Consider the following 15,984-nt stretch of genomic DNA (forward strand, 5'->3'; position numbering starts at 1 on the left):
ACACACACACACACACACACACACATACCAAACGCATACGCACACATACGAGCACATCTTCAATTTTCTGGCCACGCTGCGTATACGTAATGCGTCGCAAAGTATGCTATAAATTTTGAAAATTCAGCAGCTCAACCGCTCCAGCGCCCCCCAATCGCAGTAATTACGGGCCACGCCCCTTTCGCATACGCCCACATTGACAGCTCGCAGGCAAAAGCGATATCGCGTGGGCGTGGCGCAGTGGGCGTGGCTGGTATCGTTTTGATCAAAATGAGTTAAATTCCATTTTCATTCGCACACACGCAGCTTAGTATGCAAATATGCGATACATTCCGTCTCGCTCACCGCCCCATCGTGCCGTCCCTCTCCGTTTCTCCGGCTTTTTCTCTGTGTGCCAGAGAAATGTGACCGCATTTCGGTGGCCAAGTCCCGTGGGGCCATTAAATCAATAGACAAAGACATTAAAGCGAATATTCAACAGATTGTCGAAACATTTCCCACGAGACGGCGCCATTTATGCGTACATAAACATATATTATGATCCGAATATTGATACCCTGTCACATATTTGGCACTTGGCGACTGGCTATTGAATATTACTTGACTTCCAAGTCGTTTGTTCAGTGTAAATTGTTTTTGCGAATGCAAACGTTAAGTGTTTCCCATCGAAGTTGTGGTTTTAAGTTGTTTATCTCTTGTGAAATTCTGTTAAAAAAAATATAATAAAAATAAACTGAATTATGCTAGCAATTTTCAGATATCCCACTTAATATCTTAAATATTACACTTTAAATAGCTGAATATTGATTTCGCTGGCAATCGCTAAAGTTTTCGCATTCCACTCGACAGTGTTCATATTTTACATGAAAGTTCGAAAATCTCGAAATGAATCCTTGAATCCTTGCCGCAAGAATTTTATTACAACCGCATGTGTAAACGGGTATGCAGAGGCACAGGATATATGGATATATATCTGTAGATTTAATCGAAATACTTAGCCGGATGCCTTGAATGCGCCCATTCAAACCAAATCGTTGTAGTTATCAATCAAAAAAAGGGGATCCGTTGCGCGCCACTGTTATATATAAGTTATATATAATTTCTGAATAAGTTTGCAATGATTTTATTGTTTTCGCCTTGCGAAGGTCACCAGCGAAATCACTTAAAGTTCTGCTACTCGGATGGCCAAAAGCCAAGAGCAGTGGCAAAGCCAAAGGCGAAGGCGAAGGCATTAGGGTCAAGGCTGTCCTGCCATGAACTGCCCCATCTACTGACCCCTGACCCCCGGTTCTTCTGTGTGCGTAGTCCAGAAAACGCTTCTTAATTTCCTGCTTCGAAATTAATGCCAATGATTTGTTTGGCGCAACCCAAAAAATGTGAGCCCACCTGATGGCCTGGCAATTATCCTTGGTATCCGGTTCCTTTGAACGGTAGTCCCTATTTTTTTTTTTTTTTTTTTTGGGGCTTGTTTGGCCACCTGCCAGGCGGCGAATGCAACACAAACAATTAACATGCCCCCTTCATTAGCATGAAAAATTAACCCACAAGCGGTACACAAAAATACATAGATACACTGGGCGAAAATAGTAGATACTTAGATACATAGATACATACACTGGGCGACAATAATAGATACATATTTCACATACAAATTAAAATATTTCAAATGCAAATTATAATTGTTATTAGGTAAAATTTAACTCTATTAAGTTCTTTAATATATTTTCTCTCTGTGCAAATTAGGTCAAGCTAATGTCTAAGATAATTTCTCGCAGTGCAACTATATAAACTGAAAATGGACGCAAAGGAGTGCGTAGATGTGAATGGATTCCAAGTCGCAGACCGGCGCAATTTGAGCTCGCCCAATGACAATGCGATGGAGTAGGTCCGAACACCCACCTGACCAGGTGAAAGTACAGTTTGATGCGGCTGATGGGTGGTTGGTGGGTTAGGGAGGAGGGGTGAGAGGAGTGGGCGGAGAGGGGGAGGCGGGCTGATGGCCGAAGGACATTGAAAGCGGCGTAATGCGTGCGTGGCCACAAACGTGGGCTCAACATTTATTATGGACAGCTGCCCGTATTGTCCCTCGCCAATTTGGCCGGCTCCTTCGTCCTTCGTCCTTTTTTCTTTTCCCATTACACCTCCCCCTTCCACCCTTCACCCTTCCCAGCTGCAACACGATTTTTCCAATTGCTGTATTGTTGAGTGATTGAGCATTTGATTGTTCGCATGTAAATTTAGGTAAAAGCGGATCAAGGTTTAGTCAAGAGTTTAGCAAATTAAAGCCACTATGTCTTGTGGAATATAAACACTAAGTCTCGAATCGCATTTGAAAGTGGAATCGATTTTGCCATAGCTTTGCTAATGCCCTCTATAAATTCCGTCACTTAAAGCTGTCAAGCGGTAATTGTTTTTTCAAAAAACTGAAACGTATAAATTGATAACAATTAAGGGAGCTCTCACGCCGTTCTTCCAATTAAAATATTAATAATTACAAGAATGCATGTGCTGTGTAAATCCCCTTAATAGTCGACCGTAATATTCATCGCGATGCCCAAACCGAGATTTTCCGTAAATTTTCCAACTTCCTGCTACGCGGTGAAAGTGGTTAAATTTGGAGGGGATGCGGGGATTGCAGGTGGGCGGTGGGGATTAAGATGGGGCTGGGTAGCAAATTAATTCTGAAATCCAATCGGAACGCAGTGCACGCACATAAAAAACAACACAAACACCGAACCAAAAACCGAAGCGAAACAAAACGAAACGAAAAGCGTATCAAACTGAATAAAAAGAGTGTAACAAACGGGGGGCAGGAGAAAGCGAAACTTTCTGCCCGTGGGTTGGGGAAATTCTGATGGGGGGTTTCGATAGGGGGTTTGTTATAATTCTGTAGCTGCCGCATGCTGCAAGTTCAAGGTCAACGCCGCGGGGCGGCCAGACACGAGCGTCGTCGCAAGCGTTATGGCAGCCGCACTGCTGGATCGGCGCACTATATAGCACATATAGAAGGATAAACTGATAGAAGGATATGGCCAATCCCAATTCCCATCACTCAGCCAAATGACGGATGCGACTCGATGTGACTTTCTTAAAGCAGAGCAGCATGCAAATCGATTCGCAGCCAAGCGAAAGTAACTAACATTCCACATAAGCTATATAGATACATAGATATATAGATACATAGATATATAGATACATAGATATAAAGATACATAGATATATAGATATAGATAGCCACGACTGTGCAAATTCTAAAGAATTCGCTTAATATTTTATATAGCTTTATTTTCTATATACATATGTATATAGTTTGAAACACATCATTTAACTTTCCAACTTTCCGTTTAGCTTAAGAGTCCCAAAGTTCCTAAGTGCCAACATACCTGCAATTGAATTTGATACCCCTTGCTGGGTACTGTCACATGAAAGGGGAAGGGGAAAGGGGAGTGAAGCGGACAGCCGCGATAATGAAACACAAACTCTCGTCTCAAGAGCCAAAAACTGAAACTGACAATCGAGTGAAATGTGAACGAAGTGGGCGCAGTGGGCGGGGCTGATGTGTGTGTGTGTGTGGGCACACACAGGCAAACACAAACACACACACATAGAAAGCCGCAACAAATTTCGGGAGTAAGAGCTAATAAATATGTGCACCGAAAGAAAAGCTGTGTGAATTCACAAAGGAATTTGCAAGGATATTCCAAAACCAATATATATATATATATATTTTTATATATGTATTTAGATATTTTGTAATACTTTGGCTTATAAAACTTAATCATTTCAATACTTTTTTCTGCCTTTGCAGACAGGACAATTGAGCGACAGGCGCTGAAGGATCAGGGATGCGGAGGATTTGGGAAAGGGAATGGACGGGCTGCGGTACAAAAAGGGGAGTGACCCGAGGACGTGGGCAATCAAATTTCCACCAAGGCAACACATAGCACATAAAAAGCCAAGTGTTTGATGTCCTTTGTCCAATGTTGCTCCTGTTGGTTTTTACTTTTCGTCGGCGGTTGGTCCTGTGCGAAAGTTTTCGCAAAAATGCTGCGTTTATGCGGCGGAAATAACTAAAATATCTTATCTAAAATGGCATTGTAATCAAAATATACTTGCAAGCGCAATTGAATTGAAAATGTGTGGCATTGATTTTTGAAATGCGAAAAGTGTTGTAACTTTGAATACTGTGTTGCATGAACCGCATGAGTTGCAGTGGACACAGCAACTGGACACGTAGGTACATATACACTTATATGGAGCCTGGAGTCTGGCCATTCTGCGTCGCAAAATACTATATCACTGCCCCGCCCCCTTAGCGCCACATACCACCGCCCCTTTTTGGGGAGTTTCATCAACTTTGTTCCCCAGTTGCCTCTGTCTTTGCTGGCGGTAAAACCATGTAAACAGCCGCAGAGAGAGTTCATTGCCACCCACCGCACCACCCACAACCACCCACCCAGCAGGATACACACACCCCCACCCCCCCCTGTTGCTTGTCATTTGCTGCTTCATATTTCTTCATTGCCATAATGAAGCCCAAAACAGAAGGCAAAACAGGGCAAACTGCAATAACAAGGGGAAAAACCAAAAAAAAAAAGGAGAAAAAAGGATAAAAAAGGACATCCAGCGGGCAAAGTAACACGTATATTAATCGCAATTGCAAAAGTTATTTGTTACCCCCTGCAATTTACAAGGGATTTCCCCGGGGAAATGGAAACAGCACACAAAACTCGAGTCGAAGAAAAACTTTCTGTGGCACTGAATGTTGGGAAAATTGTTTATTTACCCCTTGCAACGCTATTGAATATTCACTCTATTGAAATTTTTATATGTACGTAAACTTTTGTTCACATTGTTAAAGGTTTAAATACATCAAGGACACAGCAACGCACTTTATTAACCAAATACTCAAGCCAAAATCAGCCCAAAGTATATTGAAATCGAATTAGTTAGTCGTGGTAGATTGAATAGAATTAAGGAAGCTATCTATTGGCAGCAGATTCCAGCACAAAAGTTTCCAAGGCGAGGGAAAACTTTATCATTTCCCATTATGTTCCAATTACACTGCACTCCATATATTTGTAATAGATATATTCATGAAAAGTGTGCATAAATTAAAATATCACAATTGAAAGATACTTTATCTACTTTTAAGCAATATTATTTATTACATATCAAAGATAGCTAGCTCTTTGTTTTTCAAGTGTAGGCCAGCTTTAATTGTTATCAGCCAAGTCCAGGCCAACAATAAACGCATAGATGAGGTCAATTCCCAACAATCGATAAAAGTGGGCCAAATAGAATGTATATAGTACTATATAGATATATTCAAATTGCTGCAGTCGCTGAATGGGCAAGTTGCGAGTTGCCAATGGCGCAAGGAAATTAAGTTATAACACGCAATTTGGCCCAAACAAACTTGGGAATGAGACGTCGATAAATTCAATTATCTGGCACTGGATAAACAGATAATATCCACTGTGCTGAGCTGTCGATCGCCTGCGGTTTGTTCTAAATTAATTTTCAAGTGGCCGCCTCGAACGGAAAAGACCGAAAGACGTGAAATCAAAGTCAAGTTGAAATCTTCGGTGGGCGGAGGGGGTGTCGTTCGGACGGGAAAAACAATGCGAAATAGATGGCCAAAAGGGAGCTGACAATTTAATTTGCCAGCCAGGATGTTCAAAGGACGCAGGACAACGACCTTGCCAAGTGTCCAAGTGTAACCGATACGGCAACGTGGATTACAATCCATTCGTTCTGAATCCATTAGGAATCAAAACCGAGCGAAAATTCGCCACACAATCAAGGGTTTAATTGGGGAAGTTACTCGGTGCGGCACTGCGAGAAATAAGTGGCAAGTGTTCAATTAAACATGTGAATACTGGTATCTTAATATCTTAAATTCTAAATAAAACAGCGACCCAATTTAAGCGAATAAGGTTAGTTTTTAAACCTTTTTGCATAGCCAATTGTTATTCCTTGGCTTTATCAATTCTATTCGCCATTTATTATACATTTTTATTAAATTTATAGAGCTATAGATGTATTATATATCTTTTTTAGATTTTAGTCAAATTTTGAACAGTCTATAAAAAACCAGTTCGTTTGAAAAACGGTCTTAATTGGAAAATGACTTGAGCCGAGAAGGTGTTTTCAGCAGCTTGGTTCCTCGGGAAATGCCAGAGACAGCAAATTATCCGCTTTCCCACTGGATGGATGGTGGTGCTGACTCGGAAGGTGGTTGTTGGTGGGTGGGTGGGTCAAAAGTGGGTTGAAATGGAGCCCATTGCATGGCAGCCGTAAGCCGCAACAAAAGAGGCTCTCTGGCGTCTTTGTCGCCATTGTCAATGTCACTCCGGTTGCGATTTCCGATTTCCTTGCCCTCAGGGAATCGACAGTTGGAACTCAGGTGTTGCGACCTTGATCCCTGACGTTACTTTGGCTATCTACGGGATGGTCGTCCTTTGGCTGTGGATTCTCCAATCAGACAATGTCATCACATCCGGCTCATGCTTCAATGCCAACGCAATTATTATTGTAGCATACTTTTCAGCTGCGACTTGAGCAGGAAATATGTAGTTATCCTGTTCCTAAAATATATTATACCAAATTAATTTTTATTTTTAGAATTTAAACTAAATAATTAATTATATTTACTGATTGAAGTGACCCAATATATTTGCAGATAGAAATTATGTCGAAAATGTACCAATTTTGCATTAACAAATCGGATTTTGTTGCACGTAATTAAAAACATATTAGCGTAAATTATAGTTAAAACCAAATTGCTCGCATTTGAGATAAACCTTATTTTAAATATATATGTAATACTGTGGCGCGGCATATTTTGTTGTGAACAATAAAATGCGTTAATTCGAGGGGTTTGCTTCAGCGAAAAGCCAATTTAATTGTGGCATTCGCCACACTTGTATTAATTTGAATTTTCGAATATTAAATGAAATCTCCGCATGCAGTTGTAAAAATTCATTGAAGAGGATTGAAGTATCTGCTCGACATTTAAGCTTAATCCGGTAATGAGCCAAGTGGCACTCCATAAGCCCGCACACCTGTGCATCCCCATCCGCATTACTATCCACATTCCCATTCATATCCATATATGCAACCTTTCTGTTATGAGCATTTCACACCCAATTAGATCGCTAAGGCCAGAAGGTACGTCAACTATTAACCCGGATCCTTTCCCTTATCCTTTGGCCAATTTAAGCGCAGCCTTCTGGACGAGCAGAGTTCATTGGGGGCAATAATGGCGTTGATAATGACTATGATTGCGATGATGGGGGTCATGTGAGGACGACGACTGACATACAACCCATCGCTGCTCGAATCGTTAACAATTTCTGACATTTTGATTTATAAATTCCAAACAACCCAACCAACCCCACCATCCTTTCCAAAGTCCAACGCCCATTTCAGCGCGTCTATTGTTCCTACAGCTCTTTCTTTGGCCTTTTTTGCGAGCTCCTCGCCGCTGCACAAAGTGAAATTTACGTTTGATCCCCAAACGATTGGGGCGGGGGCTTTTCGCTGGAAAATTGGCAGCGGCAAAGAAAAAAAAAAACAAATGGCAGCAGGGTAAATGGCTGGAGAGGATGGCCAAAATTGCTTCATTCAGGCCCCCCAGAGAAATGGGAGAAATTATAACGAGTAGAGGGGGTCAGAGTTCAAGCAAAGCCATGCTCACGGTTCGATGCCATAAAATGTTATTATGCACTCGAGTGTGCACCGAATATTCCGATGTACTGGCGCGGGAATCCCCGGCCATATAAACCAGTTCACGGGAACCCCACCCACCACCACCAAGATTCAAGTGGCTCAAACAATCGAGCAGTGCTTTTAAATCCACACCAGCACTCCTCTTCTATAAAATATGAGAAATATGTATATAATATGATATTAATTTAAGCATATAGTAATATATTAGTAATATAACATTTTATTAATTTAAAGCAAGCAATCAAAACACGCACAATATCTAATTTAGAAGTTAGAAAACATCTAGTAAATTGATCTTTTGTTGCTTGTGACACCACAAACAGAGGGCGCCACCAGCGTCACCACCAGTGGTGGAATGTAGATGGCGCCGCCACAACTGCCGTCGAGTGTTTTGATTAAACGTTTTGCTTTAATTGCTTCATCATCATTGCGGCCAGGGGTGGTTGGTTGGTTGCACTATGGGAAATTTAGATCTTTTTTTGGCCAAAAAAAGTCGGTCGATTAAGATAATATTAAATATTAAATGCATTCATTATGACCAATGTTTAGTAGTTCTGCAGAAATAAAAACTAGAAATACATTTGGCCAAAAAAAGTGGTCAAATTTTCCATAGTGGCTTGGTGGTGCAGGGTGAATGGTGGGTGGTATGGTGGTTGGATGGATGATGGGTGGTATGGTGGTTGGGTGGTGTCATGCCCCTCAGGGTGGTGCACTCCATGTGCGTGCTTGACTGTGGTGCGCTGGTGAAGTGACGCGTGCGGCGGGCAAAGACCATTGAACTTTAACATGTCACTGGGAATGGGAATGGATGGCGATGGTGATGAATATGACATGGCCAATGGCCACGAAATTAACCATTCACCATTGAATGGTGTGGAAAATAGTGGTATTTTTAGAAAGAACCAACACATCTGTTGGGGAATTACTGTATTCGGATAATTGATTGATTGTAAGCTCCATGAGAATTTCGATCAAAAACGATTGATTAAAACAGCTGAAGAGTGCGTATTTGTGCAGAGTAATATTTGTTTTTCCATTCCTCGAGCCTTTCCATAAAAATTGGCAACAAGTTAAGCCTGTTTTGCAAAGAGATTCGTAAGAGTCGGATGCCACAACAAGATACATATGTATCTGCACCTCTACCCATACAGAACCTTATCTATCTGCTGGTTCACACGCCCATTATAATATATATAATATTTAAACGGCACGAACAACCTGATTAGTCGCCTTATCACACAGTGCATGTGAGAGAAAAAAAACAAAAACCAAAGGGCAGAGAGCCTCATAAATGATTAAAGTCGAAGCGCGAATACCCTTACGTCTTTTGAGTTGCACACTGTTGATACAAGTGTGAAAAATACAATACCATATTAATAATTTATACATTTATTTATGGTTTCTTGGTTTGTAAAATTTCCTGATAAATAAACTATATATAATAAAAATACCAAACCATATTGAAATGCATATTTCAGATAAGAAAGACCACAAAACCACCGAAAACGAAATCTATTTCCATAATTGTCATATTTTTCAAATAAAGAACTGAACATTTATATACCCTAACCATTAAAATAAAATATAATCAATCAATAAAATATAATATTTAAAGCACTTTCATACAAATCTAATACAGATTTTAATATCATTTACCTTGCCATTGGAAAATAAATCAAAGGTGTATTTAAAATCACTTCAGTTGCTAATGGACTGCTTGAGCAGGGCATTGTCTTTGCCAACAAAGGAGCCAGAGCCATAAAGACAAAGAGAGTATAAAACAATTCCCCAGCAATCGGAGCACCAGACATCAGCTGCTCGAGCTGCCTGCCACATCTCCATAAAATCTCCGTAGCTGACGGCGAATATCTTCGAAATGCCACGCCCAGTTCTGCTCATCCACGGTGGAGCCGGTGATATATCGGACTCCAGGATAGCGGGCAAGTTCGCGGGCATTAAGCAGGCCCTGCGCTCCGCCTGGGGGCTACTGAGTCCGGACAATGGCAGCGGCGGAGGCAGCGCCCTGGACGCCGTGGAGGCGGCGGTGCGCAACATGGAGCTGGACGAGAACTTCAACGCCGGCTACGGCTCCTGCCTGAACACCAGTGGCCAGGTGGAAATGGAGGCCAGTTTGATGGAGGGTCGCGATTTGCGAGCCGGCTGCATAACCCTGCTGCAGGATGTGATGCACCCGATTACAGTGGCGCGTCGCCTGATGGAGAAGCAGCGGCACACCTTCCTTGGCGGCGCAGCGGCCCAGGAGCTGGCACTGGCCACGGGCAGCGAGCGACTGCAGCCGGGAGCACTGGTCACCGAGGGCGCTCGCTTCACGCTGAAGGAATTCCAGGATCAGATGGCCCAGGGCAAGGATCCCTTCTTTGCCCGCACGGAACTGGCCGAGGACAAGCCGGTGCCGAAAACGGATCCCAGTGGCGAAACAGTCGGTGCAGTGGCCATGGACGCATCGGGCCAAATTGTGGTAGGCACCTCCACCGGCGGCATCACCGGCAAGTGGCCGGGTCGCATTGGGGACACACCCATTCTGGGCAGCGGCACCTATGCGGATAACTGCCGTGGAGGCGTCTCCACCACCGGACACGGCGAGACCCTCATGCGTTACAATCTGGCCCAGCGCATTTTGGCCGCCATGGAGTACCAGGGACTGTCCGCCCAGGCCGCCGCCGACAAGGAGTGCCGCGAGATGACCAAACGGCTGGGTGGCACTGGTGGCGCCATCGTGGTTGGCCACTCCGGTGACCTGGGCATCAGTTTCACGTCGCGTCGCATGGCGTGGGGATATGTCCAGGATGACACCATCTTTTACGGCATAGAGGGTCAGGTGGTGCACCAGGAGCCGTTCACAGTTTCCACGTAACTAAATTCGGAGTACCTATCCAAGGATTTATGAAATATTCCGGTATTAAAGAATCTTCTAAACTTCAGAAAGTTAATCCATAAATAAATTTAACTTGTTTCAATAAGAAGCACACGCATTTTTTTTTTAAATAGTTCATTTGATCAAGAGAATATATAAATAAATTAAAGTTGACCACTCTATTCCTTGCTTATTTATTTACACAATTAAACATTGATAATCAATTGTATTATACTTACGCTAAAATACGAAAATTGCACATTTCTATAGCTTATATTGCGTTATAAAATGAAATTAAAGCCATTAAACATAAAAGAGAGCTATCTAAGTTGGCTAAAGATACAAACTAAATTCGATTTAGTTTAAAAAAGTGTGTTCGATTATCTTCTATAGTTGTTATTAATGAACTTTTTACGATAATTAAGCAGTTAATAAGAGAGAAAACGTATTACTTCTAGCCTAAAGCGATCCCTGACTTAGTAGAAATATTGCCAACGAACCAGCTGATGACTTAAAACTTTCTCATTTCCAGTTCGAGGTAAAGCTCATCCGTTGAACGTCTATGTGTGCCGGCCGAAAACGTTGTACACAAGGCAGAGTCATCGCACTGGACGGTGGACAGTGGAAGGTGGACGCAGTGGTCAGCTGCGACTGGCTCCCTGGGGCGCCACATCACGCTGGGATTCGTGCGCCTCGGTTAGACCATAGCAATGCTTGGCCGCTGGATCGCGGTACTTGTTCTCGTGCTCCACGGAGTGCGAGTTCGTGCGGCACTTGACCAGGCACAGCTCGAAGTGGTCCGTCACGCTGGCGAAGATGTACTTGGGCGTGTTGGGCGCCTGCAGGACGCGCTCCAGCAGCGGCTGTTGTCCGGGGTGCAGGCAGCAGGAGACACAATACTCGTAAACACCGCAACAGTGGGTGCTGGTATTGCACGTGCGGCAGCTGTAGTATCCAATGCCGGGCAGCTCCAGGTTGCAGCAGCCGTTGGTTAGCACCTCCTCGCGTCGGCACACGAATCCTCGCTCGTCCGCCAGCCATTGGCGGCCCTGGACAGAGTTGCGGCAGTGTGCCTCCGGATCGCCGCGCGTGCGATTGAGCTGCTCCTCCGGCGCCAGGAGCTGCTGCGTCCACAGGAGCGGTCGGGTGCGCTGCACCATATACTCGTCATAGTGCAGGCCGGAAAATGAGTCCTGCGCATACAAAAGTAATTTAATTAGCCAACGGGTTACATCATGTAGTGAAGGTCCAGTTAATGCTTCTCATTAGAATCAGATCCAGGAGCTAGGAACTGCCAGCTGGAGCACCTGCACTCACCCGATCGAAAATGTGTCCGAATCCGTAGATGAGCAGCAGTACCACCAGCACGATGTACACAATCCGGCGTCTCAGCAGGCGTGTTAGGGCGGCTGGCCACATCCTGGCCAGAACCTAGCGCTCCATCACAGCTCCCGCCGGGTGTAATTCTCCTGGGACACGGACATGGCAGTGGTCACAATCGGGGAATTCTTCGGTTTGAATGCTACTGGAGCATTGGGTGCTGTCACTCCTCGGATAGCTTCACCTACTTCTGCTGGTCGTGATTACATCCAGTTGCAGCGTCGTTGCAGTTTTCACTCAGAACTGAACATGTTTCTCCATCAGAGTGATGAAATTTTGATGGATTGTTGATGAACTTTTCTAGGCAACTTCCCCGTTGGAAACAACGCTCTTCAAATTGGAAGGGGGAGCTCTCTTTTCTCTGCGTTGCAGCATGATATGTGCAATCCGTTACTGGACCACTATGCCTCTATTTGTATTATATATTTTTTTATTGCAATAAATGGAAGCGAAATTCGTTAGCAGGCACAAAAACAAATTGCTAAATATTTATATATTTCAATCAGCTGTTTACCAGTGTTGCGCAATACTGATAGGGAGAAATACTAATCGATTAGTGTTATCGACGATTCAAAATTTGAAATTGATTTATTTTTATACAATAAATGCAATTGAAACGGTTTTTATAATGTATAAATAATGTACCAACAACGTTCTACATATAATAAACTAATCTGAAAACGAAAAAAATTAAATCTGAATTATTGGTTTTTATTAATTTGTTATAATAATGACAAAGCTCAGAATCCGCAGCATTATGCCATTTATCCTGGTCTTCCTAGATCCCAAGACCGCGTCGTAACAACGTCTGTATGTACTGTAGAAGAAAATTCTATTAATAAAGGAATTTCCATGGAAAACGAGGAGTTTATCAGCACCTTGTCCTGTTAGCGACGGATCCTCGCCCCATCCATAGTCATGCCCTAGATCAGGTATATTTTCCATCGTCGAAAGGTGCTTCAAATTGCGATACTGCTGCCTACCTCATTGATTCAGTTTTTATTGTTGGGACTTGGTTTTCCGCATGATATATACAAAAAAAAAAGAAAAAGTTAGGAGCAAATCCTAAAGGTGTTGTTTCTGGAGCACAATGAGTGTAAATGTCAAAAATAGTATTGAAAAAGAACAAAGTTAAAATCATCGCCTACTTAAAAATATTATTGCATAAGAACAATGTTGAAATCAACGCCTACTTATAATACAGCATTTAAAAAAGATACTTGATATATGTATATATTTTCGAAAATTTTTTTAATGGCGCTTCCTTCTGCCTGTTATATACTTTTCACCGAATCTAGTATAGCCTTTTACTCTACGAGTAACGGGTATGAAAATATATAATAAAATTCGAAAATTCTTTTCAATCAATCCAAATGAGTGTTTTTTTTTTAAATTATAAAGTTAATTCTTAACAAGACTTGACGTCTTATTTAAATCTTAAAGTTTAAAGGCGCTTATTATTTGCTTATTAGTCGACAAGAATGAAGTTGCGCATAATTAATGATCTGCCTGTTCCTCGTCCTCCGAGTAAGATTCACCCTCGATAAATTAAATGCAATTGAAACGGTTTTTATAATGTATAAAAATATATATTACATTTTTCTGACTTTAAATGATCTTAGGATATGTACAATGCATCTATCTAGTTCTGTGTACAATCAAATTTCTTCCAGTTTTCAGCGAAGGATTTGACCTTTCCGATGGGGTTTGCCTCCTTTCGTGGCTTTCGCCAAGCATTCGGATTGAGCTCCAGCATTCCCCCGAGGATTTCCTGAAAGTATCAAGTGCAATCAGCATACATTTGAGTCAAATAAGAGCGAGCAATGCCAACGAACCTGGGCAAAGTTGGCCGGAAATCGATCCTCGTCCTCGATGACGTGCGCGAAGCCCGAGTCCATGCCGAAATGAACCCACACGTAGGGCAGGCCCTTGGGAATGGCCGCCCGCAGGGACTTCTGACGCAGCGAGACCAGCTGCTTGTTTATGCACCACTCCTGCTCCGACTCCTCGATGGCCTTCTTGAAGTAGAAGGGCGCCATCTCTCCTTGGCTGGCGGGAATGGGGATGCAGTGCACGCTGAGATGCGGCCGACGGTGCAGCTTGTTGGCAATCTCGTAGAAGATGACATCCTGGCGCCGGGCAGCGAACATGCGGGTGAGTGCCTTACGGAAGTTGCTCATCTCCTCCCAGGCATCTTCGTCTAGTTGCGTACAGCAGGGTGCATGCTGCAGGGTCGTCAGAATGCAGTGACCGCTCTGGAGGCCCATGTACCACGGCAAACTGAGGTAGATCTTATCGCCCAGGGAAACGAGCAGCTGTTTGTCCAACTTGGCGGAGTCAAAGCACCGCTCGCAGTTGTCCAGCGTGGCCGCCAGTTTCTCGTGCTCCCTAATGGCGCTCTGCATCTCCCGCCTTTCAGCATCGCCGGCTGAGATCTGCTTGCGCACCTTGTCAGCGAATATGTCTTCCAGGTCGTCGTTGGGATTCTTGTGCTTGGACACAATGTCGGCATACTGCAGGTTGGCTTCTGCGGCTGTGGCGTGCTTCTCCCGCTCGAACTGGAGGTTAAAATATGTTACTATTTAGTATTTGCTTTTGAAAGTTGAGCTTACCATTTGCTTAATATCGTAGCGGTCATCATCGGCAAAGTATCTTACACGCTGGCCATCCACGTGGGTGTCCACTTTCTTGCTGCCGCGTTTTTGTCCCCTCCTGCCACCGTACGGTTCGTTCGGATCGCCGGACTGCACCAGCGGACGCACGTTGCCGCTCTGGTCCACCTTGGTGAGCAGCACATGCTCTGCCGAGGCCTTGGACTTGGCTGGCCTAGTATTTGCCTTCTGCAGTGACTGGCCGGAGGCAATGAATTCTGCTCGCTCCTTACGTGCCGCCTCCAATTGCTTATTGAGTTCCGCCGCCAGTTCTTTCTTTCCTTTGAGCTCTGCCTTGATGGCCTTGCCGGCCAGCTCATTGATCTGTTCGTCTGTGAGGCAGGAGGGTGTGGACTTGGTCTGCTGCACCGCCTCCTGCTCCTCCACCTCCTCATCAGATGATGGAGATGTGGCACTTTTGGAGCGGGATCTGCTTCTTCTGGGAAGAGTGGGAGCCTTTGCGCCTGGTTTTCGCCAACCGCGCGAGGATCCCTGTGCGGAGCTGCTGGGATGCGGCTTGTCCTGCCGTTCATCATCGTCCTGTGGTTTCTGGAAACCAGGCAGACCCGTGCCATTGCTCTTCCAGTAAGGATTGAGCTCCCGGCCACTCTTGGCCGGATCGTAGGCATCAATTTGTTGGGCCTTCTCGTTGGGCTTCGCTGGCTCCTTGCGTTCTCTGGAGAACGTTTTCAGAAGGAGAGCCTCGCTGGTCATCCAGTCGTCCCGCTGAGGGGGCTCCTTCTTAGTGACATTGTCCGCCGCGGGAGGCGGAGGAGCCTCCACCCACTCGTCCTCGCTGGCACTTTCCTTACGGCTCTTCTTGGACTTCTTCTTGCGTCGCTTGCGCTCCTTTTCATCCTCACTGGACGAGGAGGAAGATGAAGTGGAACTTTCGCTGCTACTGCTGCTGCTGCGATGCTTCCTGCTCTTCTTCGATGACTTGGACTTGGACCTGGACTTGTGCTTGGAAACCTTCTTCTTTGACTTTTTGGCGGGCTTCTCCAGTTTCTTGGCCACCGCGGGCAGCATCCAGTCGGCTTCGCCGCGCAGCTCCTTCTGCCTCTCCCGCTGCCCACGCAGCTCCGCCCGCTCCTTGGCCTGCTGCAGCATCACCTCCCGGGCCTCACGGAGCTCCTGGCGCGCCTTGTCCTTCTCCCTGCCGCTTTCAAATTGTATGTAGCTCATGTCTAATTTGGTTCTTTTTGTTTACCAAAACATTTATGTTAGAGATGAACAAACATGCACAACAGACATATCGCATAACCCACTATCGAATAACAGACATATCGCTATTGAAAAATTGATTGTTTAATAAAGAAAAATGATAAAATTTCGCGTTCGCAT

General features: G+C 44.3%; 3 protein-coding genes across 3 annotated transcripts; 1 reads left to right on the top strand and 2 right to left on the bottom strand.

The window, feature by feature from the left end:
- Window positions 1–9,431: 9,431 nt before the first annotated feature.
- Window positions 9,432–10,718, top strand: LOC6739856 (probable isoaspartyl peptidase/L-asparaginase CG7860). Its single transcript, XM_002076711.4, has one exon. The coding sequence runs from the start codon at window positions 9,611–9,613 to the stop codon at window positions 10,607–10,609; it is 999 nt and encodes a 332-aa protein (XP_002076747.1). The 5' UTR covers window positions 9,432–9,610; the 3' UTR covers window positions 10,610–10,718.
- A 69-nt stretch (window positions 10,719–10,787) lies between these two features.
- Window positions 10,788–12,530, bottom strand: LOC6739855 (SREBP regulating gene protein). The gene is made up of 2 exons (XM_016180935.2): window positions 11,927–12,530; window positions 10,788–11,802 (listed from the first exon to the last, which is right to left on the bottom strand). The coding sequence occupies exons 1-2, from the start codon at window positions 12,026–12,028 to the stop codon at window positions 11,251–11,253; spliced, it is 654 nt and encodes a 217-aa protein (XP_016039418.1). The 5' UTR covers window positions 12,029–12,530; the 3' UTR covers window positions 10,788–11,250.
- An 884-nt stretch (window positions 12,531–13,414) lies between these two features.
- On the bottom strand, window positions 13,415–15,918 carry LOC6740323 (CWF19-like protein 2 homolog). The gene is made up of 3 exons (XM_016180820.3): window positions 14,602–15,918; window positions 13,825–14,547; window positions 13,415–13,760 (listed from the first exon to the last, which is right to left on the bottom strand). The coding sequence occupies exons 1-3, from the start codon at window positions 15,823–15,825 to the stop codon at window positions 13,632–13,634; spliced, it is 2,076 nt and encodes a 691-aa protein (XP_016039414.1). The 5' UTR covers window positions 15,826–15,918; the 3' UTR covers window positions 13,415–13,631.
- Window positions 15,919–15,984: the final 66 nt, after the last annotated feature.

Source organism: Drosophila simulans, chromosome X, assembly GCF_016746395.2.
Source record: "Drosophila simulans strain w501 chromosome X, Prin_Dsim_3.1, whole genome shotgun sequence".
Classification (NCBI taxonomy): Eukaryota; Metazoa; Arthropoda; class Insecta; order Diptera; family Drosophilidae; genus Drosophila; species Drosophila simulans.